Here is a 27,656-nt window from a genome sequence, read left to right as displayed (position 1 = left end):
TTCAAACTAGATGAAAAGCACAGGATGAGGGATGTTAATTTACAGTCCTGATAGTCCAACTGGCAGGTGTTTATCTGCTGTTTTGAACTGTAAGACATGGATTTGTCTTTTTGGCTTGGAAATTGAATGGAGTCCAGGCATTCCCTATGGCTGAGATGCTGTAGATACACAGCTTCTGCTAGCTGCCCCTGTAGACATAAGTCATAGCCTGAGCACTCACTCATGCAGACTCCAGGAGACTTCTGAAACAGCTGTGTGGCGTAAGTAATGGGAGAGCAGGATCTCAGCTCCAAGATGGGAAGATCATCATAATGTAGCATAACACACGTAGCTTTTGTAAATGGTTCTCAAACAGCTGTTAGTAGAACAACACAAGAAGTACCTGGATCCACACCAAATCGATTGTGGAAATGTCTGCATTGTTTCTTTGGGAGCTAGGTCTGGCTGTTCTGCTGGCAGAAGGGGTTGCAGGTAACCTCTTACATGCTACTTCGTGCCGGCTTTTTCTTCACAATTTAGCAGTCTTTAGTTTCTCCAATTGCTTTTTCCTGCAGTCAAAAATATCTCCTTTTCTCTCCCCTCCCTTGTGCCATAGACGAGAGTCTGTGCCTTTTTGTCACTATTCCAGTTACTCTGAGCTCTATGATATAATAGCATTACCACTATCTTTGCTCTTGTGGAAAATCTCATCTCTCCAAAAAAAGTGGAGAAATATTGTAGTTTGAGTCCACCCACCAGCTGTTTGAATGAGATTACATTACAGCAGTCATCAATTAATAATGTCCCTTGTTCTTAGTCCAAAAAATGCATAATGCAGTTCTTCATCAGAAAGCTGACTGACCTCCTTAAAATCTGAAAACTGTTGTATTAGAGAATTTATAAAATAATTCAGAAGAGTTTGTAGAGACTACCCAAATCATCCCAGTGCTATTTAAGGCTCTTTAAATTGTAAGATCACTAAATAAGAAGAATCAGGGGTGGTCAGAATATGAGATAGAGGAAGAAATAGAACAATAATAAATTCAGTTAAGGGAAAAAAAAAAAAGGACAGTTAATCATTGTGACTAGAATCTGATCTGTTTGCAAGAATAAAGAGCTGAACCGTATGGTAAGAATCAGGTTTCATGTTTGAATCAGGTTTCATGTTTGTTTTTACTCTAGACTTGTAAGCATGGACTCAAATTCTTTATTTTTTTCCTTAATTTGTTTCAGGCTGCTATGGCCAGCAGTGTTTGGGATGTGACTCAGAACAGCCTTCTCTAGTTAAAACTGATAGCATTTGTCACTTTCCTTAAAAAGTACAGCTCTTGTGGGAAGAAGAAAGGAGAAGGGAACACAGGAAATCAGGAGAAGTTTGGGGTTCTACACGATTCCTAGCTCCCCTTATGGTCTGCTATTAATTTGATTGATTAAAAGGAAATGTACTTTTAGTCATTCCCACATGTTCCACAGCTGGTCCTGTTTTCTGTTGCACGGGCTCTTTTTCCATGCGAATGCCCATTGCACAAGACAGAAAAGTTTGTGGCACCACTTCTGTTACTGTGAAAGTTCTTTGTTGAGCACATTGCCCCCCACGCCGCATTCTCCCTCACCCATCCCAGGGTGCATGAGGCGCCATGCCAGGGGTCGCGGTCCATGTATCATAAAAATATATATTTCCCAGTGTGGTAAGTTAGAAGACTGATGGTGGCTGGAACAGAAGGAAAAAGCAATTTAAACATAATGCTTGTATAGCAGGAGAAATTGATTGACATAGTGTCATGAAAGGTTAGACACGGTGCTCTGTCAAGTTAGATAAAACCAAGTTTTGTGAAAGAATGTGTGTACTGGAGCCAAAACAGCCCCGTGGGGACAGGCATTGGCACCAATAGGTCTTCAATAAGTGGAATAATTGCTAACGGACCCAAATGTCTTCTCATTAGAGAAGTCTTGGATGGAACTTGGGAAGAGCGCAGTTCAGTCACGCAGGCACATAGTGCCTGGATGCCTGAGATGGAGCTTACATAGCTTCACAAAGTAGTGCCAGTGTTGGCACACCCCCTCCGCTGCTCCTGAGCCCCAGGGACTATCCTTACACACAAGCCTGCTTGCCCTGAGGTCCTTATGGCTGGTGGGCATTTACTTCATGGTGGGCAAGGCTGTTTGCAGCTTGGTCAAGCACAAAGTTATCTTCCAAGTCTCTGTCACCGACTGGTCCGCGCTGCCAGCCTCCATGAGGCTGTCAGCTTGTTTGTCTGTGTTGGATTTCCCAGATGTAGTGGGATGCTGGGTGAGATACATATCTGTGGTAGCTGATGTACAGATGCCCTATTCAGGAGAAGTGTTTTCTGATGCTGCAGAGTTGAATAACTAGACTTCAAGTGATGATTCACATTCACCGTGTTGAGCTTCCCCACCTGAGTGTGTTTAGCTGGTGTTTTCCAGCATTCTGGCTTTCCTCCCCACAGCTGGGCAAGCAACCTCTTGTCCCTGGGGATGTGGCTATCGATGGTGTTAGGGTATCCGGCTGCATCGCAGCCACGCCATCTGTACGGGCCCTGGTGACTGATCTCCAGTCAAGATGCAGATGGGGATTTCAGCTGGGCCTTGGACTCCTGCAGAGCAGATGTTACGGGAGTACTGAAGGCCAGGCTAGATGACAGTCATGTTACCTGCATCCCATTACATCTTCCCATTGTGAGAGGCCCCATCCCACTCTTTTGTTCAGTAGGTGCAGTGGGGTGGTGCCCCCTCTCCCTTTGACTGTTACACATTATTGCTTCAAGCAGCTGGACGTGGCTCACAGACTAGAAGAAAAAGACAGGGAGACCATTTCCTTAAGGACCAGCAGCACCATATCTGTAAAGGATTGAATTGTGGAGGCCCCATCTGATTATGGCAGTACTTTACTCCTACTTCCCTCCAGCTTTTATTTCTTTTTCCTCTCCTGTGATTCAAACATCACCTTTCCCATGAGCTTTTATTCTCCTGTTCTCTCACCATTCTTCATCTCCTCATCTTCCTCCCCTGCAGACCTGCTAGACAAGCCTAGGCAGGGGACTGAGGTCTCTCCAAATTGTGCATGAGACATTTCAAGCAAGAGGTTTTTTTCAATTTTTAAGCAGAATTTCCCTTTTATGAAGATACTGCCAATCTTTTTGCAGTCCTATCTCAAAGAAACATCTCTTCCAAAGAGGCTCTTCTGGTGCTGCATTATCCACACCTTGTGACTTCTCGTGCTGCCTTAAGCCTCTTACATACCTAAGCACAGCCTGTGCAGGTCCCCGTGGCAAGGTGCCCGTCCCAGCATGCAGATGTAATCTGCAACAGGAAAAGGAAGCAGCAGAAATTCACAGTGCTGACAGGCCGGCTAGCTTCACCTGTACAAACACTGCTATCTATGGGTATGTTTACAACTGAAAAATCAGAAAGACCCACACAAGGTGCAAAATAAAAGGCCTGAACACAAAACATAACGGTTGATGGAGGCACTAAAAATGACAGCGAACAAGGTTCAAGAGCCTGCAGGGGTCTATAATGTAAGAACCAGAGGAATTCTTCCCAGCAGATCCTGCCTCTTGTGACTTTGGCAAACTGGGTTACAGTGGCTGCTGCCTCACTTGTCTCTTTGGTTGCTCCTCACTCCATTGCACCGTTACCCTGTGATGGGCAAAGCTTCTGCTACTTGGAACAGACTTTGGATCAACCTCCAACCAGCTCCTACAGATTTTGTTCCCCTTTCCCGTCTTCCTGATTCAGGAAGTCCTGGTAGAAATGCCGCAAGCAGCCAGGGTGACCCTGCAGAAACCGGGCTCGATGTGAGACTCTGAAACTGCGCCTGCAACAGATGGCATGACCAGAGGGAGCATGGAGTGGCAGGGTTGTGCACGCTCAGCTGTGAATACCTGGCAAGAACAGAATCCCTCAGGAGGAGCAGGTGCACCACCTAACATTGCAATCGCACGGGCAGGGACTGTGTGCAGCTGTTACAAACTCATGCCTGCTTCTGTGCACATCCCGTGTAACTACTGCTGGTTCACAAAGAGCTAAAGTGTACATTTATCAGTGCTCTGCAACTGCCTTTCTATGTGGGATAGTGAGGCAGTTGTGCAAAGTTTCCCCTGCTCAAGGCAGTGTCTACCACCTCTGCTTGCCTCCTACCTGCTGCTGTATCAGTCACCTCAGCACAGCCTGTGAGCCTCCTCTCTTCTCCCTCCCACCACATGGGTACCCTCTTCTAGACCTTCAGCTGCATGCTGTTCCTAGGAAACACTCCTACCGACAAAATCAACTACGACCTTTGCAGATGTTTGCCAAAATCCCCCCAGATGCATACTAGAGAGGCTATTTCATGACCAAAAAGATGCGGGTTTTTGTTGTTTTTTTAAAGTAACTTCTAGACAGAGTCATGTGTACACTGCGGATTTTAAAGGACTGGCACGAAACAGAAGGCACATCAATCTCACTGTGCAGATGGGTCATCCGAGTCTGCCTCTTGAGTGGCATATTATTTACAGTTTAATAAAAGGTACCTCAGAAGAAAGGGATGCAGCTGAAGCAGAAGCAGCAGAAAATAATGAAAACTGAAAGAAGTGTCATCTGACTGTAAGATAGCCAAGGCTATGACAGATACAGGTCTTACTTTGATCCAAACAGAGGGGAAAAATGGCTCCAGATATTGAGGGCTCCTCCTTCCTTAATAAATCTGTGCCACTTTTGATAGCTGCTGTGAGCACATATTGCCGGGCATAGCTGCAGATCCTGGAAGCTGCAGAACGGCTTGCACACTGGCAGCTTATTAACTGGAACATCATCCCATAAAATAGCTGGCGACCAAAGTCACCACAAACCGACAGCCTCCAACTTGCTCAGGAGGGTATGCACTTCAGCTCCTCCTGTCTTTTCTAGGCAGACTTCTTTCCCCAGAGAACACCGTTAGCTTGAGGGAGACGGCATTGCTACTTATTTATATTTATTACTGATTTGTATGGCCCTCACATCCAAGAACCTGTCGGTGAACCTACAACAATACCGCGCCACTCAGAGGAGAAATACACCGTGTCTCAAGTGAGGGTTAGGCACTCATGAAACTGCAAGGATGTGTACAGCACAGACACCTGCTGTGAAGGGAATCAGATGAAATTTCCTCCGTATAATTCACAACACCTAAGGCAGACCTTGCTCACTGTGATCCATAAGTCACAAGAGAGGATGATGAGGTGCTGAAGGCTGACTGGCTCTGGTCCTTGCAGTTTGCTAGGTCATTACACCAACTATTCCTTCCCAAAGGTTTGCTACAGAGCTGAACAAGTAACATTTCTTCTCCATGCTTGTATATTTTGGCTGCTATTGCCCTACCATTAATCTGCCCAGACTGTGGCCTTATCTGTGTGATATTTTTGGATCATTTGCAAATTTTCAAACTCAATAAAAGGGAAAACTGAAGGGTCACAGAGATGGGACAGAGGCACTGTGCAGTGGAGGAGGGGACCACAGGGTTCCCCCATTCCTCAGAGGCAATCATGTGTAGTAAAATTTCTTGCAACTAATAGCTCTGTATAATAAATTGCAGTGGAAAGTCAGTCTTTGGAAGAGAACCTTAAATAATATTATTGCCAAAAACTTCACAACAAAGTCTTCCAACTTTCCAAAATATGATGGAAAATAGCCTCTTGGGTCAGCCAGTTCAACTGCAAAGCCCTTCCCGGGACTGCAACCATAAACACAGCAAGGCAGATTTGTTCCAGCAGAGGCTGCTGGGATCAGAAGCAGCCAAGAAAGACACAGAAGCAAACAGCTCTCACTTTACACCCGGCGCTGTCCGCGGAGGGGATGTGAACCACTACTGGGCACGGCTGCTATGGCCCAGGTGCAGCTCAACGCCTGGCTGGTGCTGTGTGTGTTCGCTGGATCCCAGAGGCTGACAGGTAGGAAGCGCACCTGGTCGTGGGGCAGCTCCTTGGCTTGGCAAATGTTTGTGCAATTCCCGTGGTGCTACGCTTTGCCTTCTTCTTCAGATGAAGTCAAACGCATCTGCTAGCTGTGCTGACGCAGGAAAGCGCATTAGCTGCAGTCCCAGCTGGGCTTTGTGCCCACCTACCTGCAGGATGGAGACCTGCTGCTGCTTCTGGTGGCGGGGGGGCTGTGCTGAAAAAGCCTGCTCCTGCAATGATGTGTGTGGGTTTTCTAGGTGCTTTTTTGGGAACAGAACAACTGTTGGATGATAAATAAGGGACTGTTTTTCCCATCTCCAAATTACATTTATGTTATTATTTCAGTACATTATTTGTTATGCTTTGGCTGATTTTTGTCTTACTGTACTTCAAAACCTAACGCTGCATAAATGTATAAGATGGTTATGAATAACAGCAGTTTGGTGGCTATTCAACAAATTGACTGACTGTGCAAGCCAGGCAGATGTCTTTCATTAGAGGTATCTGTGAATTTTGCGGATCAGTTAGCTGAGAGGAGAAGCCCAGGAAAGAAATTTTCGGATGGTGTAAAAGCTTTGCTGGCACATCCATGGAGGAAGAGGAAAAGCAGCTACAGCCCAGCTCACATTCCAAAGCCCCAGCTGGCTTACATTAGGGATCCTGCAGCTGTGCAGAGAAACAAAGCTCAGTCTGAAGGGACAGCAGATCTCCAGGCAGCTTGTACATCTATCACCCTGAAAAGCTTTAATCAAGAATGGAAAGTTGGAAGTGGGCTTTGGTAGCAGTCATCACACACATACAGTATTAAATCATTTTTCTACTATTTCTAAGCACCTGCTGACCTTAACTCTAGAGTGTTCAATGTATGTTCTCTCTCTTTTTAATATAGAAAAGCTTTATCTTTATAAAAATAATAAGAAAGAGGAGTGTCAGAGAGCTTACTATTTTATATCGGCTTTTGCATTTCATTTTCCTGACCCAGAGGAGCCATAGAAGAGGGTCTTGGCTCATGACTGTGCTAATCAGCATGAAGAAGGGAGGGGTTGCAGCATCCATCTTACAGTTCTGGACTGAGGATACATGCGTCTCCTTTTTTTCACAAAGAAAGAACAGATATGGGAAAAGGAAAGTTAAAGTATCAGAAGAATTAGTAAACAAAAAATAAAGGATTATTGGGATTAATGTAACTCACATTAATTCTTCTGGCCTAGTATTCATTTTTTCCCTGTTTAAATGAGGTTAGGTGGCCTGGCAAGAAATTAGCTGGACATGAGAACAGCCATGGATTTGACCGTGTTAGCCTCATAATCTGCATCTGCCAGTGGCAGATGCTCAGGGAACAAGGACAAAACCAGGGTGAGCACCAAGTAATATTTCCACCAATATTTCCAGGTTCTAAGAGCCTCCTGGCATCCTCTTTTGATCGGGCAGCATTTCTTTCTCCTAGCAAAAGCTACAAAACAACCTGTTGTCAAAACCCATCTGCTCAAACTCCTGCTGCACCCACCCCAGAGCAAGGGGCTCCTTGCAGCCTTCCAAGATAAATGCCTTTGCTGCTGCATGCTATAGCTCTGTGCTGGCAGGATTTGGGGTCATCATATCCAAAATTCATACTCGCCTCCCTTAACCACTTCTGCTTCTCTTGTGAAGCTTGTTTTGGTCATTGAAATCTTGTGATCAGCATCTGTCATATTTGGCAAGCTGTGAGTGACAGCTCTGAAATACCAAAGGCTTTATCGACAAGCAAATGACAGAAACAAGTGGGAAGGGCCGTGATCTTGTGGTGTCACACTCTGCCTGATGTCTTCCAGATGAACATCCTCGCAGCAGGGATGGTGCCAGCACCAACACACCCCGTCGCGGCCCAGAGGACGCCGACGTCATGTTAGAGGTCTCCGGGGCGTTGGGGGCCTCTGGGCAGAGGCGCTGTTAGCACCTGCGCTCCCACCTGCTTGCACGTAAAAACTCACCTGTTCTGCTCCTTCTCATCGCTGCCGTATTTCGGGAGCTGCTGGAAGATGCCTCAGGAGGGCGGGCTGGCAGGGGGAGAGGTGGGGGAGGCTGGACAAGGCCCTGCGGGGAAGCCAAGGCTTGCGGCCAAGGGTGTGGGGCCAGCAGAGACGGACACTGAGCAGGCGGCTTTGCGATGTTTGTGCTGCTCTTCTCTTCCAGATGCTCTGGGGGAGGCTGGACATTGAGGCCAATGGGACCATCCGGCTGCGGGACGAGGAGCTGGCCTCCCTGCGCCCAGCACGGCGGTTCATGCAGATCTTAGAGAGTGAAGTTCCCAAAACACCGATGGAGATCGAGCAGCTACTGAGATATTATTCACTGATCGATACCCCTTTGCCTCCAGGAGAGTATGACCGTCTGATTTTCACCAGTGTTTACTGTGCCTATCAGATTCGCTCCATTCAGGGTCTGGATAAAAATCTCTGGATCCATTTCTTCTCCCAGCTAGTTGATGAAATCTTTCGTGATCTGTGCAAGGGGCTCTGCCCTGCAAATTCCACTCTCCTTATGGCTTCCTGGCCCTGGAAGGAGAAACCTTCACATTTAGCATCGCTGAAACAGTTCTATCATTCTAACCTGGCCAGGACCAAGAGAGACACTTAAAAAGGGAAAGTGCCACGGGAAAGGACACATCTGACTTCAGCTGCGTCCTTGTTTGTTTTGAACGCTGGCAATCTTTCCTCAGTATTCAGGACTTTGTAGAAATATGCCACACCTTTTTGTACTGCTTTCTGCATTGTGCTGGCAACCCTCTAAGGATTTATACACAGGTTTTTAATTTTTTATATGAACCAGGACAAAACCAAAAAGTGCATCTCACCCTTTTCTCTCTCTCTCTCTCTTTTTTTAAGTGAGCTGAGCTGAAGTGGGCAGTGCTATTTAGATGTGTTATCTGTCTTGATCACTGATGCTTTCTAGGGAGATGTCCTGGCAGCTTTTTTCCAGGATGTTTCACTGGTGTCCTAGTTGAATTTGTCTTGAATAATTCAGTTCAGCCTCATATTCCTTCTGTGGTTTCAGCCAAATGCAGTCGTTTCTCCTCTCCAGTAATCAGCGAAGCAGATGCTGCCGTGTTTCACAATAGAGGTGGTGTGTTTAATTTCAGCTTTCTGGTTATGCAGCATCACATTTGATGTGTCCACAGTAATTTCCCACCTCACGTGTTCATTAAAGATCAACCTGAAAATGTCTGTATTCCAGGAAGCTTCCTAGTGCTCACATATCATATTTACGTATGTATACAGCTTTGTGTCAGCTATTCGTTTGGAATACACTTCTGTACGTCTCATTTAAATTCCTAAGGATCGCGACCTAGTTATTTCTTCAGCAGATTTTACCTCTTCTGAAGGTTTTTTTTTTTTTTATACAACTATGGCACTTTAAAGACAAACATAACAAATACACAATCTCTATTCTTAAAATCAGAAATGTAATTATTTTATAGAAGTAGATCTTTAACCTTTTTTTTCTGTCTGACATGCTGCTGTCTGGACTTAAATAAATATAATTATCTGTACAGGAGGATTTTGATTTGTTGATGTTGTTTTTGTTTCTGCTGGGTTTTCTGCTGCCATTCTAGCTATACTAATTTTGAAAATTCATTGTGTGTGCTTAGATGGTGGGATCTGTAATTCTATCAATATACTCTTAATTTTCCATGCTGAAAAGGGGGGTATGTGACATTCAAAGTGGGAACTGCTAGCTTTTGACCTAGTTTATTTTTCTCCAAGCCACTGCTGCCCAACAGATGGAGAGGCAGTAATAAGAAGCCTGGAAGCAAGATGCCACAGAGAATGGGTTTAGAGGTAAGGTTAGGGCTACAAAAGGACACCACAGGACAGATTTATCTTTTTTTTTTTTTTTTTTTTTTTTTTTTTTTTTTTTTCCTGAAGAATGTAGGGATGAAGATTAGCATGTCATTTGAAACAACTTCTAGTAAACTAGTGTCCCAGCATGTTCTTCCAGCCCTGTTTTTTGTTTTTGTTTTTAATATACGCCCTATCTCCACCCTTCATCCTTTTCCTCAGTCTTCAGTCTTTAACATCTAGTATACATATGGAGTGATGGAGTTAGGGAGTGGCTGCAAATACATCCAGTTTGAGCACAGAACATCACTGAAAGGCTGAGCTGGGATGTCACTAGTGCCTGAAAATATTGCCTTGCTGGAGAATATACAGCCTGAGCTCCAGAAGTCTCTGGATAAACATCGAGGGGGTTGGCTTGGTGACTCAGATACAAAGGCATTCTGTTGAATTCAGGATTCTGTTAGGGTCTGTTCGAGGGCTTTTCTGTCTGTCAAGCAAACTCTAAATTGCAGCCCAGTGATATCACAAAGTTCCATGCATGCTCAAGATTTGGCACTTGGGCAGTTTATGTATTTTGGGAGGCAAAACAGGGTGTAGCTGAGCATCTAGCTCAACGGAAACAGCACTAACCACACAGCGATAAAGCCTCCAGCCTCCTGGTTTCCTAACACCCAACTCTGGGGTCCTGCTGCCCGTCTCGGCTGCCCTGTAGGAACACACCAGTGCCCTCTACAGCCGCAGCAGTCCCACTGCAGCAGCACCACGGCTCGACGGAGTGCAGACTACGACAACCCGCGGCGACGCAGACAGAACCTGTCACTTGGTGGTGGTCCCTTTGATCCCGTCCGTGCTAGGTTAGCAATGTGGCATAAAGGTTATCCATAGCCTTGTATTCAAAGAGCTCATCTGTGGGGAAACTACTGCCACTGCATGGCATGATACTACTCACTTAAAAATCATGACTCAAATAATAGATTTAAAAACACTTTACTTACCTTGCTTCTGGGTGTCCAGAGGTTGGTCCATTTGTAGCTTTGAGCCCTTCTCCTTCTAGCGCCTACTATCCTAGTAGGCTAGAAGCATACTTTTTTTTTGTTTGTTTGTTTGTTTCTTTTTCCCAAATGAATTATTTTCATTAAATGGAAGCTGAGATTCTTAAACACTTGTCTTGCGTGTTCTTCTTGACTTCAGGAAGTTCAGATTAAGAAAAGCGACAAATATGATGGAACTTGCAATAAAGTCATAACAGGCACCAACGCTTCACACACACACAAGAGAAAAGTGTGTGCACAGCCCCAGTAACCATCTGGCTCAGTAACCCATACCGCAGCTCGTACAATCGCCACACTTCTTTCCCTCTTGAACTGGCACCTCAGGCCGTTAAAAGAACACAAGTCTCACAGCCACCAACAAATTCCAATCTGAGAAAACCGTACATATTTTGTATTTTTTATTACATTCAATTTCATTACATTTATTCCCTTAACAGATACGCAAGGAAAGTCACCACATCCTTTGCTTTCTGGATGCTAGGGATCTGCAGTAGCATCACTGCAGTGTTTCTCTGATCCTTGGCATTTCACTACATTGCCCCACCCCTGCCCCAAACTACCTCATGCTTTATGCTTAGATCAAACACCAACACTGGACACACACATACATCCTGTAAAGACCTTTCTATGGATGAACGACAGACACAGCAATGGCCCTGCAGTCAGGCACAAGCGCGCAGCATAAGGAAAGCACTGGACACATGATAGCATGCTCAAAGTAGAGGATGATATCCAAAGAGGAGCTATACACAAGTTCATGGCACCTTGGCTTTTCTTACGCTCCTTTCACATCTGCGTTTAATTTTCTGACCCTTGGAGTGAGCTGGCACCTGGGAGCCGCTTTGGCTGAGCCTCAGAATAGATCAGGAAGCCTGTGAAGGTGATGTACTTGCCATGGTTGCTGTAGGCACCGTAGCCATCATGCTGATGGCTGTAGAGCCAGACGGTGTCCCCGTATTGCAGAGGCAGCATGATACTCTGGCTCTGCATCTCCCGCCTCTTGGAGTGGTTGTCATCGTAGATCATGGCCTGCACCTCATTGTGGTTCTTCATAAGTTTCACTGACATGGTCTTAAAGGGCATTTTGCCAATGGTGAAGGAGAAATAGTATGCACCAGGTATGCGGCATGAGAAGATGCCAGTGGAGGAATTGAAATCTTTCCCAATATTCACAAACTCCGTGTCAAATGTGATTGGCTCATGCTGGGTTTGCTTGTCGTCTGTCCCCAGGAGGCTTTGTGAGCGAGCAACAGAAAACGCAGAGCGAGGGTCTTGCTCCCTCTTCGGCTGATCAGACAACACGTGTCGCTGGGAAGCTTCATTCTGCTCTCCTGGAAGCTGCTGAATATGGTGACGGGGAGGCCCCAGCTCTTGAGAGCTAAGAGCATTTTGGAAGAAGGCAGAAGTGTCTGGATAGATTAGGTAGCCATTGAAAGTTGTATAGGGGCCCACGTTGCTGTAAAGAGCGTACTTGGGGTCTCCGTGTAAACGCAGCCAGACTGTGTCACCATAGTCAAGCTGCAGCATGGCACTCTGGCTGGCTACCTTCCGTTCCTTGCGGTGATGTTCATCATACACAATCACTTGCACCTCATTCTTGTTTCTCATCAGCATGACAGACAAGTTTTTCTTTGGGTATTTCCCAACTGTGAAGGAGAAGTAGTAGGCTCCAGGGATCCGACACCGGAACAACCCCGTTTTGGGATCAAAGTCATTGCCAATGTTCACATACACTTTGTCAAAGGTAATGACCATCTCAGAGCTCCCTTCCATGCTGCTGGTTCGGGCCACTGAGAAAGCAGAGCGAAATTCAGTATTGCTGTCTACTGGGAAGCCATCTGCATGCATTAAAATCATGCACCAGAGGAAGCCAATCAGAATCTGAACCTTCAGAGTCATCATTGTATCTGAAAAGAAAAAGAAGCACATTTTAGCAGGAATTCCATTAATTTCCAGCTCATGCTCCAGCTGAGACCCAGACCTGAATCCTGCTAAATAGACAGCAAAGTCTAAGGAAAATATTGAGAAGTTCTCACGGCATTCTCTGACCAGTGTATGGGACTGTATCTCAGTTCATATTCCAGAACCATTTTGATATTTTCCCAGTGACAGCTGGACCTTATTTCCCTGTACTTCTAGGAAGCAAAAACAATCTTCTTCTCTGAAAGCCTCACTATCCTCTAGTTTGTCTGCAGAACACTGTGCTGCTCACACTGCAGAGGGATCTCAGAGCTTTCTGGGGCTTTGCCAGAGCTCTCTTTTGCAGTGGTTTTGTTCGTAAGACCAAGGATGAAACAAAGCTCTACACAGGCCTTGTATTATGTAACTGAGATCCAGCTGAAGGGCAGGGAGATGAGGACATATGCTCTCGAGATTCCCATGCAGATGTCATTGCCTGGCACTGCAGCAGCTGTTTCACAGGATGCAGAAACTGGAAGCCAAGTAAGTTGGTAGGCCCCATTACTCAGACAGCCTTCACTGTGGAGCTGTGAGGAATGTAAAGAAACCAAAGGAAGAAGGATTGTTTAGGGAGGAAGACAATGGAGAAAATGAATGAAATGGAAAAAAAAAAAAGAAGGAAAATAAAAGATAATTAAAAGGCAAGTCTCGCTGAGAGAGGGTTCTCTCTGAGAGAGCACTGACAACACCAGAAACAAGGAAACAACTCACTATGTAGAGAATAGACTGCAGAGAAAAAACTTCTCTGACCCTTAAAAAAGAGGGATAAGTTAGGAGCTAATGGGATTTTCTGCCTCTATTTTCTTTGATTTTTTTTTTTGGACTGAGGCCAAAAATCATCTATTAGTGCTTTCAGGCTGAAAACAAAACTGCCAGTCATTCCAGTGAGAAGCTTCTCCCTCTGTCACGTCTCTGTGCTTATTAAAATATCATTCAGGCTGGGAAGCAACTGCCTGCTTTGCAGTCTGCCCCATCTGTCACCCCAGAACTGGTGCCTTGCCAGCCAGCAAACAATGAATTCACAGACTGGCAGAACAGGAGCAAAACACGCTACTCATTGCGGGAGGGGTGAAAGTAAATCCTGAATTAAAAATGATAAAGGGGTAAACATTTGAAAAAAAATGGGGGATGACAGTAATAGAAGTAAAGCAGATGGAATCCGCATAGACTCTGAGGAGGTAATGGGATCCCGCTGTGGCACGATGCAATACCTGCAATAACCAACCAACAAGAATTCAGTTTGACCCACAGTCCCTGCTCCCTCATACTTGAGAATAAAACTGAAATCTGAAATGCAGCTCTAATAGCTCTGAAGGCAGCAACAAATTAAATTCTCACCTAATTATCAAAAGGGACACACTAACAAAGACAAGAAGAAATATCCCTCCATGTCCCAATTTTACATTAGATCACTCCTCACAAGCATCTCTGTATTTTCCTCCATGCCTCTGAACTCAGAAAACTTTGCCCAGCTTTAACTGCTTTGACTCCTGAGCATGCCACACACCCTTGGGATCCCATGGGCTGCACTGATGAGTGTTGAGAGAGATGACTGATATATCGAGGTCACTCTGAATGTTCATGGAGATGAAAGGAGATCCCTGGTGACTGGAGAAAGGCAAATGTTGCACCCATCTTCACAAAGGGCAAGAAAGATAACGTGAGGAACTACAAGCGGCTGAATATGAGCCAGCAGTGTGCTCAGGTGGCCAAGAAGGCCAACGGCATCCTGGCTTGTATAAGAAGCAGTGTGGCCAGCAGGGCTAGGGAGGTGATCATCCTCCTGTACTCGGCTCTGGTGAGGCCGCACCTCGAGTACTGTGTTCAGTGTTGGGCCCCTCGCTACAAGAAGGGGCTTGAGTGGGTCCAGAGAAGGGCGACGAAGCTGGTGAGGGGCCTGGAGAACAAGTCCTATGAGGAGCGGCTGAGGGAGCTGGGCTTGTTCAGCCTGGAGAAGAGGAGGCTCAGGGGCGACCTTATCGCTCTCTACAGGTACCTTAAAGGAGGCTGTAGCAAGGTGGGAGTTGGCCTGTTCTCCCACGTGCCTGGTGACAGGACGAGGGGGAATGGGCTTAAGTTGCACCAGGGGAGTTTTAGGTTAGATGTTAGGAAGAACTTCGTTACCGAAAGGGTTGTTAGGCACTGGAACAGGCTGCCCAGGGAAGTGGTGGAGTCACCATCCCTGGAAGTCTTTAAAAGACGTTTAGATGTAGAGCTTAGGGATATGGTTTAGTGGGAACTGCTAGTGTTAGGTCAGAGGTTGGACTCGATGATCTTGAGGTCTCTTCCAACCTAGAAATTCTGTGATTTTGTGATTCTGGTTGGACAGTTAGCCCCTGACTTTGCTTCTTGGGAAGATTATGGAGTACATCTTCTTGGAACACAGTGCTGGGAAGACAAAGAAGGACATGACTGGGAATGTTCAGCTCAGATTGATTAAAGGTCGATCACACCTAACCACACGGCCTGCCTTCTGAGATAAAACGACTAACCTTACCCATGGCACTTACAAGGAACTAACCAGCTGTCTGTCTCTCATCCAGCAAATTAATTTAAGAAAGCATTTTTAATGTAACTATTAAGCCATAACTAATAGCCATGTATCTGCTTCCATGCTGTCTTTTATTTTTCCTCACTTTGCCTTTTAGCTTGTGAGCTCAGGGCGAAGACTCTCTCTCTTCCCATGTCTGTACTGCATTTGGCCACTGCTGCAGTTTAAACAATACTAATAGGCCCTAACATCTCACCAAGAACTAAATCCCAAACAGTCACACTGTGAGCTTAGCCTCTGGTTCTGCAGAATTATTTCTGCACAGTGCTACATCTAGCACGGCAGGCTCATTGCAGCTTCCAGCTTAGTAAAACAGTCCCTAAAGGCAAACTTGTAAGGGCTATTAGATGTTTGTGATTCATACTCATCCATTGTTATTCCAATGATCACCATGGTGTGGCCACACGGAGAAGCAGGCTGACTGTGACATTCCTGCATGCTCTTGAGGCAAAAAATGACAGTGAAGTATTAAGAATGCATTTTTTTAGCCACACTGTATAGGAGTTGGGGAATATACTATAGGCAGGACACTGCTGGCCAAACAATCTTGAAAAGACAAAACAGTTTAATAAACTCTACGGTGAGTCTGACCTTGTGTTTCTTCATATAACCCCTATCCTTGTTTCTGTCCCAAAGCTAATTTCTCTGTAATTTGGTCGCTTTGCAAAGGCTGGATCTCTCAGTTACAGTCGCAAAGACTCCCTGCTGCTGCAGAGTCCCTTGTTTATCAGCTCTTCCCAGTAACGTGCCGGCAAGTCATTTAAATAAGGCAGTTAATTATGCCGTGTTTCCATTAGCAAATTGTTTCCTTGACAGCTCCCACTCACCACTTTCAGGACTATTTAAGTTCTTTATCTATTTAAATAAATTAGAAAGTATCTAATAACTGCCTCTCACTAAACCAATCTAAGAATCACTTGCCAATCATTAGGAAGACTCAGCTAACTACAGGGCTGCCATAAACAGAGGCAACTCACAGCTCCTGGACTTCAGAATTAGCATGGGAAGTCTGCATGATGAAGCTTCTGAAATGCTCCACTGCTGCCCCAGCAAAGGCACAAGTCTTTGGGCAAAGGTGCTCAAACCTTTTCCTGTGATAGCTTTGAAGGGAAGACAGAGCATCAGGATGTGATGGCCATGGGCTCTGTGGTGTCAGCCTTGAGTGTGGCATAAGTTTGGAAACTGCAGGGTTAGAGGAGAGACCCAGGCCAGAGGCGGAAAGTGGGCCTTCAGCATGGGTCACACGTGTCATACACAGCAGCTGTGTGACCCTCATTCCGTTTATGGATGGAGCAGGGTACTTTGCTACCCTACCATTCCTTATTATGGTGCCCCTGTGGTGTTAGCACAGAGGTATACGATGAAGCCAAGCAGATCCAAGGCATAAACACGGCGTGCTAGCACCTTTACACCCTATTAGCCCCCTATTAGGGGGGCAGCAGCCTACAGGGAAGAAGCCAAGAAACTAATTTTGGTAGAGGAGGCACAAAAAACGTGATGGAGCTCACCAGTTCTCAAAGGCACTGACATTACGTCAATGACCTGAAAAGACTGGACCAAAATGGTAGTGACTCACATAGCAGGCCAGGAATTGCAAACCCCTTTTTTGGAAAGAAAATGACAGAATTCACCATGTGCATGACCCAGGAAACTTTAATACCTTTGTGCTCGCTGGAGGTGATTTTTCTGTCCTGAAACAGAATCAATCCACCGGTGGAAAGACAATTAACTTTATTCTTCTATTGAAATCCATGGATTTTAGTAAAGGACTTTCAATAATAGAAAGGTCACCCCATTTCTAGTCTTGTAGGTCAGATCTTCTTGTAAAACTCAAGAGGGTTTTCTTTTTATTCCAAAATATTAACGAGCCAAATTCCCTAGTCCTACCTTTGGCAAGAGTCCTTTAATTTCCTAAGATCATAAGATCACTGAAAAATGACATAAGAAACCAAAGTGAAGCAATGCAGCTGGATTCACCATTACTAAAAGTTTGCAAAACCATGTAAGCTACAAGAGCAAAGCCCTGTTCTTCCAAGCTCTTGCTCTAATATTTAAGGACAGCTGCAAATGTTTCAATTATTTGAGTCAGTGAAAGCCTGCGTAATGAACAGCTTTCTTGGACTGTGGTTAGCAAGATTTTTTTCCCCAGATACCACATACTGTCTGCTCTGCTCATTGGATACAGATTAAGAGCATCACTTCTCCCAATATCAAGGAGAAATTTATTGTAGCAGATCCTCAAAAGCAAAGTCAGTATAAAGAGGACTGTGTAACAAAATGAGGGACTCACTTAGGACTTTGACCTTTCTCTGCTTTTGATGAATGCATGTTTTTGAACTCTGCATCAATCCAGAGAGGTGAATCACTGTCTGAAGCATTTGGGATGCTTCTTGGAAATTATAAGCCACACTTAGAATCACAGAACCGTATGGCAATAATACAGAAAGTACTTCATTTAAAATGTTTCCTTCAGTCAAGAGAGTCTGTCAGCATAATAAACCAGCTTCTGTATACCCCAAGATCTGTGGAGAGACGAAAATTCTTTTGAAATTCCTCAGCTCTGCCCATACTCAGGAAAAGGAAATGGAGAGACTGTATTTTGGCAGAAGCTTCTAATGTTAGCCTGTGCTTCAGAATATTAATTAAACCTTCTATATTTCAACTGAAATTCTAACAACTCTGTTTAAGCTAAAATGATGATACATAAAATGATGTATATGCACTGATCAAAACAGAAACATGATAGTTTTGATATTAACCTTTTTTATTCCTGGAATAGCATTCAGGGAAATTTGTTATCCACATTTGCTGTGCCAGGGTGACACACCATGTCATCCATTTTGACTATTATGTATATGTATAAGTGTATTAATTTAGAAAGAAGGCTGAATAAACTCTAGGTGGGAGCCAGCAATTATTCTAGCAGACTAAAATGTAATACACATTTTTACATATTTTTTTAAATGAACAAATTACAAAAATCCAACCTTCTACTGTATACACAATCCTCAAGCAAACAAGACCAAAAAAACATAAAGCAAAGAAACATACTCTAGCACTGATCTGAAGTGGAAAAACAACAGAAAACATTGCTAGAATATTTGAGTTCAAACTACGGTGCATAAAATGTGTTGAATTCTATGAAATTGTTCTGCACTTGCAGTTAAACAGACTTACTAAACTGTCACTGAAATCACACCAGCAGTAAGTAGTAAAAAAAAAAAACAAGCTACTGCTGGGAATGAGCTCAGAGATAAATGGTTTATGCGAAAGCATAGGCCAGAGGAGACTGAAAATTGCAGCCTGAGAAAGCCAGAAGTCTCTGTTGCTGTCCCATGTTTATTTAACATTGCTACCTTTAGACATAAAACACTGAGACCATTTCAACGGCAGGATTTTTTTCATGGATCCAGTTACACCTGCAGCAATGCCAAGGTTAAACTACCTCCTTTCATGCCCCAAGCTTTATTTCCTATTTTCCTGGATTGCGTGTGTATTTCTTTCTATGGTGTGCACAAGAGATGCTGAGCCTGTGGAACACGGCTTTGCTGAGGCATCCTGTTTCTTCGAGAGCAGCCAGGTTGCTGCCTCAGAAGGCAGATCACACTAGCATAAATGATTAGCTGAGACAGGTTTGCCTGGAATACCAGGAGCATTTACAGAATGTAACTCACTTTGACAGCATCTACCATAACGATCTCAGAGGGGCTTTGTGATGATTTTACATTAAACTTCTTATCTTGCTTAAATTATGATATTCAAATCACAGTAGTATGCAAAGAAGCTGGGAGCCTGCTAAACTGCACATTGCTAGACTCTGTAAAAGAGCTTTTAAAAGACACTTACAATCTACAGGCCATAGGATGGGGAACATGGGTAAAAACAAGCGAATGCAGCACACCATTTCTCACTTTTACTATGCTATTATAAGGTCAAACCAACCAACCAAAACTAACAAAAACAACCTCCCCCTGCAGGATTAAAGATGCTAAAAGAGTCAGTCAGTAGGACAGCTCCGTTTTGTCATCTGACCAGCTGGACTCAACAGACACAATTCCATTGGTGCCACAGTAGTGATAAAGGAGAATGTGAAGAAGGTGATGGTTACACAGAGGTTCTCCTAAGAGGCAACAAGGGAGAAAGTTTACACGTGTTTGTGTAAGTTTCTGGATTGGAGACAAAAACTGAGAACCTAAGGAAGATGCAGATTGGCTCAGTATCACAGGTTACTCATCATTTTTCCTTTTCAATATGAGTTTAAGTAGGAAAATAATTTTATGATTTTTTTTCTCCCAAGAGCTAATGCAGCATGAGGACTTTAAAGGGTTGACAAAGAATGAAAAGGTGATTTAGACAGCCTCACTGAACAAAAGTTTGTTTGTAGGTCAGACAAATAGCTGGCCTAAGCTGTCTCGCTTATCCTGTTCTTAGCTCAGGATAGTTCCCACTCCTTCTATTAAGTAATGAAAGTCTAAGAATAGTTCAAAGGCACAGGCATAGGTAATTGTTGATTATTCTTAGTCACGCTTTCCTCTACACATTTAAGTAGCAGTTTCCTTCAGTACAGCTGAAGGAATATTTTCATCCTCCAAGCATGCAGACCAGAACAGGAGGTTCCTAATTTCTTCTCAGAGTTGATGCCCCATTTGTCGGTTTTCCTTAAATCCTTAATTATAACAAATGTTTAGAGAAAGTAAGGAAAATTTCATTAGGATTTGAGTAACTGTTCCAGTTAAACACAGGCTGTACTTGTTTTCCTTCCTGTTCCATACTGCTACTTTCATTCACATGCCCAGTCATCCAGCAGACCAGTCAGGCACAGCACGATCAGCTGGGGAAAATCTTGCAGTGATCCTTTCATGTTCTCATTTCTCCTCATTATGAATGAAAGCAACTGTTAATAGGAGGTATATCTGTTCTGGATCTAACAGGTGGAACCTGCCACCCATGAAAGTGCACTAAGCAGGAAAGTCATTTTGGCTGTCTGTACACTACAGGAGTCACAAGTTCAGTTGTGCCAGTCTTCCTGTTGAAGACTGTTGTACATGAGATCATGGAGATATCATAATGAGATGTTGGAACCTGTGGCATAATCTCAAAGTTTGTTCTCTGTCATCTCTGTAACAGCTTTATGTCCTCGATTTACTTTCTGCAAGTCTGTGCTCTTGTACTTTGTATCAGAAAAGATACGATTTTAATATAACTAACTGCTATGTAAGTCCCCATGGAAAAGGGAACAAGTTTCAGATTTTTCTTGTCTGTTTTCTTCTCTATCTGCATAAGCACACCTTCTCTTTCTCTCTTGTGCTTGAGTGGGCACACGATTCTCATCTTTCCTGGAACTCTGTGCCTGCAGTAGCTGATTCCAACCAATTCCCCACTCACTGGAATGCTGCCCTCCGGTCACAGCGCTATGACCTGCCACATTATCCATGCAGGTAAAAGCAAGAGGGGATATGCTGGTTCTTGCTGGTGGATGCTTGTTGCATCACAAGTTAGGATGAGCTTGTGGAGTCCAATAACCATCCCCTAAGGAAATTAATGGATAGCTGAGCACCAGCTGGGATTACTTGCAAAGACAACAAAATGCATTTTGGTATCCTAGTCATGTTGGAGCTCATTGACTGCTATGAGTTTATTTAGCAATGCAACAAAAGATGTTCACAAGCTGGGTAACTCTGGTCTCTCTCTTGATTACCTGCAGTTAAGAGAAAATTTTCAGAATCAATGAGGTTTAGTTTCTTTTGCTTGATAGAGCAACTTGTAACACTATGGTTCACCAATAAAAACATAACTGCTTTTATCTTTTTATCCATCAAAGGCTGAACTACAGCATACATTGAAAAATGTCTTGTGCTATTGACTAGTATGTTCCAACAGCAGGCTTCACAAATCCACCTGAAAATCCTACACAAGGGTATTTGCCTACAAGAATGCTGCTTTCCCTGAGAGTTTTTTGTTTTTTTTTTCTTCTTCTTCTTGTCTTGACAAGTAAGGCAGGAAAGCATGCTGTCTTTTAACGTCTGCCATCACACTCAGCCAAAAAATCACCTTCATTTCTTTTCATGTCCTGCTGTTTTATTACTGTGAAGATACTCAGGGAACACTGCGAATTGCACTGCAGTGCTGCTCTTTGCTGCCAACATGCTGCAACATCTCAATTTGGAAAATCACTGAGCTGTGGTTTACTGAAGAAGGTGATCAAAGGCATTAAGATCTGCATATCTCCATGAGAATTACTTCCATCTGTGCTCTGGCACACCTTCCTTTTTGCTAGGACAGGACATAAGCCTGAGCTGGAGAACAGAGAAGAAACAACCATGATGTACTCAGCACCAACGCAGAGCCCAGTATTACTCCAGGATGAAAATCCTGCTCTGCCAATGAAGTCCTGCAGTCTACATAATGCACCTTAGTATTTGTTGCTTGAGATGAATCAGGTTTATCAAATTCTGGGTCTGGTAGCATTCTTTCTTTTACGTCCACAGACACACAGTAAAAAGTAGCAAAGCAAGTTAGGAAAGTTAGTCATGTTTGTTCACAGTGACCCTTCAAAATCTGCAATGTGCAGTTCCTCACTTCCAGTGGTCTTTCCCAACAAATCTCTTGCAATGACAGCTCTCTGTGGAAAGCCTATAGATAGCTGGAACCTGAGCCCTATCTGTTTTTTTATCCATTTTACAAAAAGCTATTTCTCGGGAGGCTATAGCTGGTGCAAATAAGACAGTCAGGGCTGTGAATTCATCCCTGATATCTTCAGGAAAACACATGTTGTTGCTTCCACTTTTAAAACTCTGAGCACATTTCCATCCAGAGATCTAACCAGTTTGTCATCTTCTTTAACAAGAAGCTATGAATTTCCCCCACTAAACCCTGTACAATTCAAGTTTTCACAAATGTGTTTCTGAAATTGGATTTTTCTGTGAACATATGACACAGAAGTGCTGCTGGCCACAAGGCATAGTGTACTGCCTTGGATGGAAGAACAGAGAGAAGCATTTTCAGAGCAATATCCTTACATAATTTCACACACATGATTTTACAAAGCTTTCCCATACCTGCTTTCTGTCTTTGCATTGTTTCCAGTATTTAAAAAGGGCCCATTCCCTCTTAATGGCAGTAGAAATGTTTATGTGGCTGTTTCTGTAAAAGTCCATCTGCACTGGGAAGCTGCTGGTAAAAGGCTTTGGCATTACCATCAAAAAGCGCTGCTGGACACTGCTGTTCACTCATCAGTTCCTCATTCACACAGAGAAAGCGCTCAGAGCCTGTCAAATGTTCACAGATTCCAGTCTCATCTGCGTGACCAGACAGCTTCTTCTTAGGCAAAATTGCCCTTGCCAGCTTGAAGCTGCTGCCTCTGATTTTCGCTTGTAGAAAGAGAATTTTGCTGAAATGTCTGCAGCAACACACCGGGAAGGATTTACCTTACTTTAAGACTGTAACTAGGCAAAATATAAGAGAAAAAAGATGAATTAATGTGAAGGGTATGGCTGCTCTGAACACTGCTACGCAGATGCTTTATTTAAAGCAGGCTTGGATCCTGTTATTTTGCATTAAACATGTGGTGCATGCTGAAGTGCCATTTGCAATAGCCTACACAATTTCTTCACAAGCACACTGGGAAATTTCAGCCATGTGGCCTGTAAGCAAATGTTCGTATTCAGTGCTTATTTCAAGCCAGTGCTCCTTCTAGTCAAATTCTTTCAGTTTCCTGTCTTCCTTCTAGCTGCTTCTGTCCCAAACTCTCCCTTTTCATGACAATTATCAACAGCTTCCAACAGCGGATTACCCCCTCCAGCATGTCCAGTCGTATTCTGCCCATCCTCTCAGATTTCCTCCCAGGTTTCACAGAGAACAACCCTTCTGCATTGTTGCCTCCTCCTACTAGTAAAACCAAGATTTTTTACATTAGCTATCCTTTGCTTCATTTCCTTCCAGAACCACGTTGTTTCAAAGCTGAACCTGCTTTAGCATCAGGTCAATGTAAGCCTTCTTTTGGATACCCCTTCTGTCTCCCAGACAAGGACTGGATTGGGAAATCAGTTTTACTCATATGAAAAGTAAAGAAAGCAAAGGGAAGGGTGGAGGAAGGATCAAATAAACTCAGGCAAAGCAATAGGAGCTAGCATGAATCACTGGTCAGTCCTTGGGTGGAGGGGGTGCAAATTTACCTGGAAATATCTGGGGCACCAAGTGACCAGCTTTCTGAGTAAATCAATAGCTTTCCCAAAGTTTTCAAGTGGCAATGAAAGATGGAGGGAGACGGGCAATAGAATGTCATAGTTTGTGCATGTGTGGCCCAAAGTAAATCAAAACATGAAGATTTCAAACAATTCATGGGTAATTCCAGTGTAAGAGTGTTTAAACTACATCAGATTCTAATGCTAACATGCTACAGTTCACTGAGCAACAGCTCTGTGAAAATAGCTTTCTAAAAAGCCCAGCTTAATTGTTCATTTTTGCCTTGTCCTGTTCATTCAGCACAGATTCTTTCCAGCACTGCTTTGCAGCCTTTCAGTCCCAGGGTACCTGTTTTTGTAGAAAGGATTCCGTATTGCCTGGTTGGTCTAAAAATTTCTTCCACTCCTCCCAGTATGGCTTTAATTCCTCAGAGCTTTTCTTTTTGTCTGAGTGGAGACGTGTAAGGAAAAGAAAAATCCTTCTCCCCTTAGAGGTTTAAAAAATTCTTTGGACTCAAAACAAGTTCTGTTCAGGATCTTATGTGCAGCTCCTCACGACAGTACCCAAAAGAGATGATCATTGCTCTCTTCTTTCTTTCTACCTGTCTGCTCACAGATTCAGTATTTTTCATCGTGCACGGGGGACCATCTGTTCCATTTATATTAAACAATATATGTTAAACCATGAGTACTACAGGACCTAGATTTTCTCTCCCCGGAGAAATGTCTAAAAAGATCACCTGCAGAACTAAGCTTTATTTTATTTCATTTTATCTCTAAAAAAAACCCAAGCACTTTGGATTATGGTCTTTCATTCAAGGAGTATAATATTAGAAGAGCTTTTATTTTCAGTTCAGATCATTTTGGTAACTGCTTATCCTCATTGGTTTTTCTTCTTCCATATCATTGTTTTCAGCATTCACAGACTTAGTTAAGCATCTGTTTCAGTGAAATCAGAATGCCCTGTTCCCTATGCCTTCTCCAAAAAGAGCTTTTTTAACCATCATCTAGTAAACTCTTTAAACTCTTACTTTTCTTTCAGGCTCTTTTCAGAAAGAGCTGCACCATAATCCAGGGGCTGCGTTACCCTTGGGTATTATACACACCTTAGTACAGGACAGCTAGACAACTAATTTTTATTTCATTTACATTAAAAGAGCATCTTGCCTTCATAAAATGTTAGAAAAGGTCTCAAAGCGAACTGAAGAAGTCATATAGTGCAAAGAACTTTCCCAAGATAGGATCTAGCCTAATTTCATCCTACAGAGATAATTATCTAACTTGTTCTTAAAATGATGGAACAACCTCCCCAGACCAAATATTCAGCAGTTTTATTATCCTTGGTCCTAGAAAATTATTCTTACAGTCTAGAACAATCTTTCTGCTATTTCTTGCTTTCTATTCAACCCACCACAGGCCAAAAGAGAAGATCATTCCCTCCTCTATTTTGTATCTGAAGTCTGTAGTATTCCTCTGACAGCTTGCTGGTCTTTGGGCTAAGTAATTTAAATTTTTTCAAATCTTCTTTGTCAAAGCATGTCATGCTTTCCAGACCTCTGAAGAGTTCTGCTCCCCTTCTCTGGACTCTATCCAGTTCAATCACACCTGTCTCAAAGTGTAATAATCAAAACTTCACAAAGCCTCCAAACTGCGCTATAAGCAATGCTGAACAGAGCAGGAGGATTGCTTCATACGTTCTCCAGGCTATATGTCTTTTATATATCCTAGCAAGATGTTTGCCTTCTTTGGCAACAGCATGACATTGACTCATGTTCAGCTTGTGATCTGTCACAACACAGGTTCTTTTCTGCAGAGTTGCAACCTAGTCATTTGCTTCTCTCTTGTGCTTATACAGTTGATTATTCCTGCCTTAGTGTAGCACCTTGCAGTTATTCCTACCAAATTTCATCCAGGTCTTTTTCTCCTCAGTCCTTCCAATTTGTTGGAATAAGTTTGAATTCTGATCTTTCCCACCAAAAGCACTTCAAGTCTCACAGTTTCCTGTCCTTCGGAAATGTCATACACCCACTCTTTTTATTCGCATCCAGGAAACCTAAGAAAACACTGAACAGAAGCAGATCCAGGACCCACCAACACAGCTATCGTATCAGTTTTAAGCAGCTTGTGGCCTCTCTGAAGGATTTGTACAGACAAAAAGCATGCAGATTATGAGCTCTGTATCTTTTAATGTTATTTAAAGAATATCTTCCTGTTTAGAAAATCTTTTTAACCCAATTTATAGCCCCCTTTACCTGCTATGCTCTGTACCCCATCAAAGCAAATATTAAATGTACAGCCATGATCAAGAATTTCACTTTTTACTTTAAAACGAATTAAATCTCTCACTTATGCAACAACAAAAAAATCCTTTAATGTGTGAAATGAACCAAAGCCCATTCTGTCAGAATCTGCTGGAATACTGAAAGCATGAATAGGAAAGATGCAGCCATCTCTCTTTGCAGACTTAGGGATATATTCAAAATGTCATCATTTACTGCATTCACTTTGAGGTACACTAGCAGCATGTGCTGCATATTGGAAGGGATGCACTAAGACATCTGGTAGATTTTGATGGGCTAAACATTTTCTTTGCATCTGCCCGTGACCAAAGGACTGCAAGTTCCTTCCTCAGAGCTCAACACCAGTCACAGCAGTCACAAACAGACACATGATAGATGGTAAGCCATTGTGTACATGGGAATAAAGATGATCTAGTGTTCCTTCTGACAACAGTGGCTTGAATTTGTTATCTAGCTCCCATTCCAGGGATCACTTCCATGGTCTCCCCAGATTCTTTAACCCCATATGGACAGTTTTGCTGGCACTGTGGCTGAGTCTCTGACACAGCAGAAAATACACACAGAATAGATTAAACAGCTGTGGGGTGGAGAAGGAGAAATAAGACTTTATGAACCTGTACTGTTTCCCATTGGAGCCCTAGTAATCAACCAACAGCCTCAGGAGTAGTCTCTGACTGCTCTGCTCTGTGATCAGTTCCTGATTCTGACTGGGTTACCGCTGCTGGAAACCTCAGACCTTTGATTAGATGCAGCAGGAATTCCTCCTTTGTTCTCTAACCTGTCTTGAGGATGTATACATCTAGAGAGGCTTTACAGGAACAAGAAAGCACTCGGGAAGAAAAGTGATTGACGAGAGAGTCAGCAGCACAGCAGTCGCACATTATTGACTTACCTCATTTGACCATCAGGCAAATTTCCTTTCCTGGCAAAAGTAAAGGTTTGGGAATGCTGAAATGAAGAATGAAGTCATAATTTACCTGCACTTGGATAAGCTGGGATCTGTACCAAATCTATGAGTGTCAATCAGGAATTAAGAACTGAAGCTTTTCATCTCCTCTGGGTGAAAACTGGAGTCAGTCAGGCAGATTTTTTTGATAAAGTATGACAAACTGTCAAATTGCCAAGCCTTGATGTGTATTCCAAGACAGTACAAAGATGCTCACCCCTACAGACTAGTCAGTAAGCTGTAATTCTAATGCAAGTTGAACTTCATTCTCCTTAATTATGCACCTTTCGAGTAGAATGTACACTTCATACTTCGGGCAGTGGAAAAGAATGAGTGAATGGGAGAGTTCAAGGGTAAAACCAACCAAATCCTAACATCTGACTTCAGGTGTTGGTAACAAAGCCTTAGACTTCAGCATTTTTCAGACTAGTGTTTTTAAGTCAATTGCTCTAATCTCATGCCTTAAGAGTCAATGTAGATATGAGCATCTCTTGAGGAGAGATGTTCCTCAGCTGAGAATATTATCTTCTCAGAGGTACTTCCCATCTTAGAAACCTACCATTGCTATCAGATTAGTTTATTTCAATGCTCTCTGCCTACAACTAACCATAAGAAAGTGAAATTTTGGCAGAATGACAGCGATCACTTGGAAACTCAGTACACGCTCATTTTTGCATTCACACTAGCATCTTCTTCTCCTGGTCCTCATACTATTGGGTGTTATGCACAGGAGGTTGAACTATTATGGCTCTTTACACCTCAGGCATTTCTCTGTCTGTTTCCATCTGGATTAGTGTCTGATGCACGGGTGAGAATTCCAACAACCAGAGATCAACAAAACGGCTTTGCCGCTGTTTGGAAATATGGCTGCTATTAAAATAGAGAATATAAAAGCTGCTTGACTACAGTCAGAGTTATACTTAAGTAAGTTAGCT

General features: G+C 43.4%; 2 protein-coding genes across 5 annotated transcripts in view; one reads left to right on the top strand and one right to left on the bottom strand.

Moving 5' to 3' along the window:
- The first annotated feature begins 117 nt into the window (after positions 1 to 117).
- FAM180B (family with sequence similarity 180 member B) lies at positions 118 to 9,449 on the top strand. The gene is made up of 3 exons (XM_005019239.6): positions 118 to 5,906; positions 7,724 to 7,803; positions 8,085 to 9,449. Exons 1-3 carry the CDS (start codon positions 5,840 to 5,842, stop codon positions 8,526 to 8,528), a joined length of 591 nt encoding a protein of 196 aa, XP_005019296.2. The 5' UTR covers positions 118 to 5,839; the 3' UTR covers positions 8,529 to 9,449.
- A 1,716-nt stretch (positions 9,450 to 11,165) lies between these two features.
- C1QTNF4 (C1q and TNF related 4) overlaps positions 11,166 to 27,656 on the bottom strand; it is a 47,492-nt gene continuing 31,001 nt past the window's right edge. For 3 of the 4 annotated variants that reach the window (XM_072039079.1, XM_027457700.3, XM_072039078.1), the window contains exon 2: positions 11,166 to 12,689. In XM_072039079.1, coding sequence (XP_071895180.1) covers positions 11,581 to 12,684 — 1,104 coding nt within the window. In that variant the 5' untranslated portion in view covers positions 12,685 to 12,689 and the 3' untranslated portion in view covers positions 11,166 to 11,580. Of the gene's footprint in view, positions 12,690 to 26,667; positions 26,724 to 27,656 lie in introns of all 4 variants that reach the window. The other variant, XM_072039077.1, reaches the window with a different exon arrangement.

The sequence above is a fragment of the Anas platyrhynchos genome, chromosome 5 (assembly GCF_047663525.1).
Source record: "Anas platyrhynchos isolate ZD024472 breed Pekin duck chromosome 5, IASCAAS_PekinDuck_T2T, whole genome shotgun sequence".
NCBI classification, from domain to species: domain Eukaryota; kingdom Metazoa; phylum Chordata; class Aves; order Anseriformes; family Anatidae; genus Anas; species Anas platyrhynchos.
Note: the sequence above shows the minus strand (reverse complement) of the source record. Positions and strands in the feature narration are given on the sequence as shown.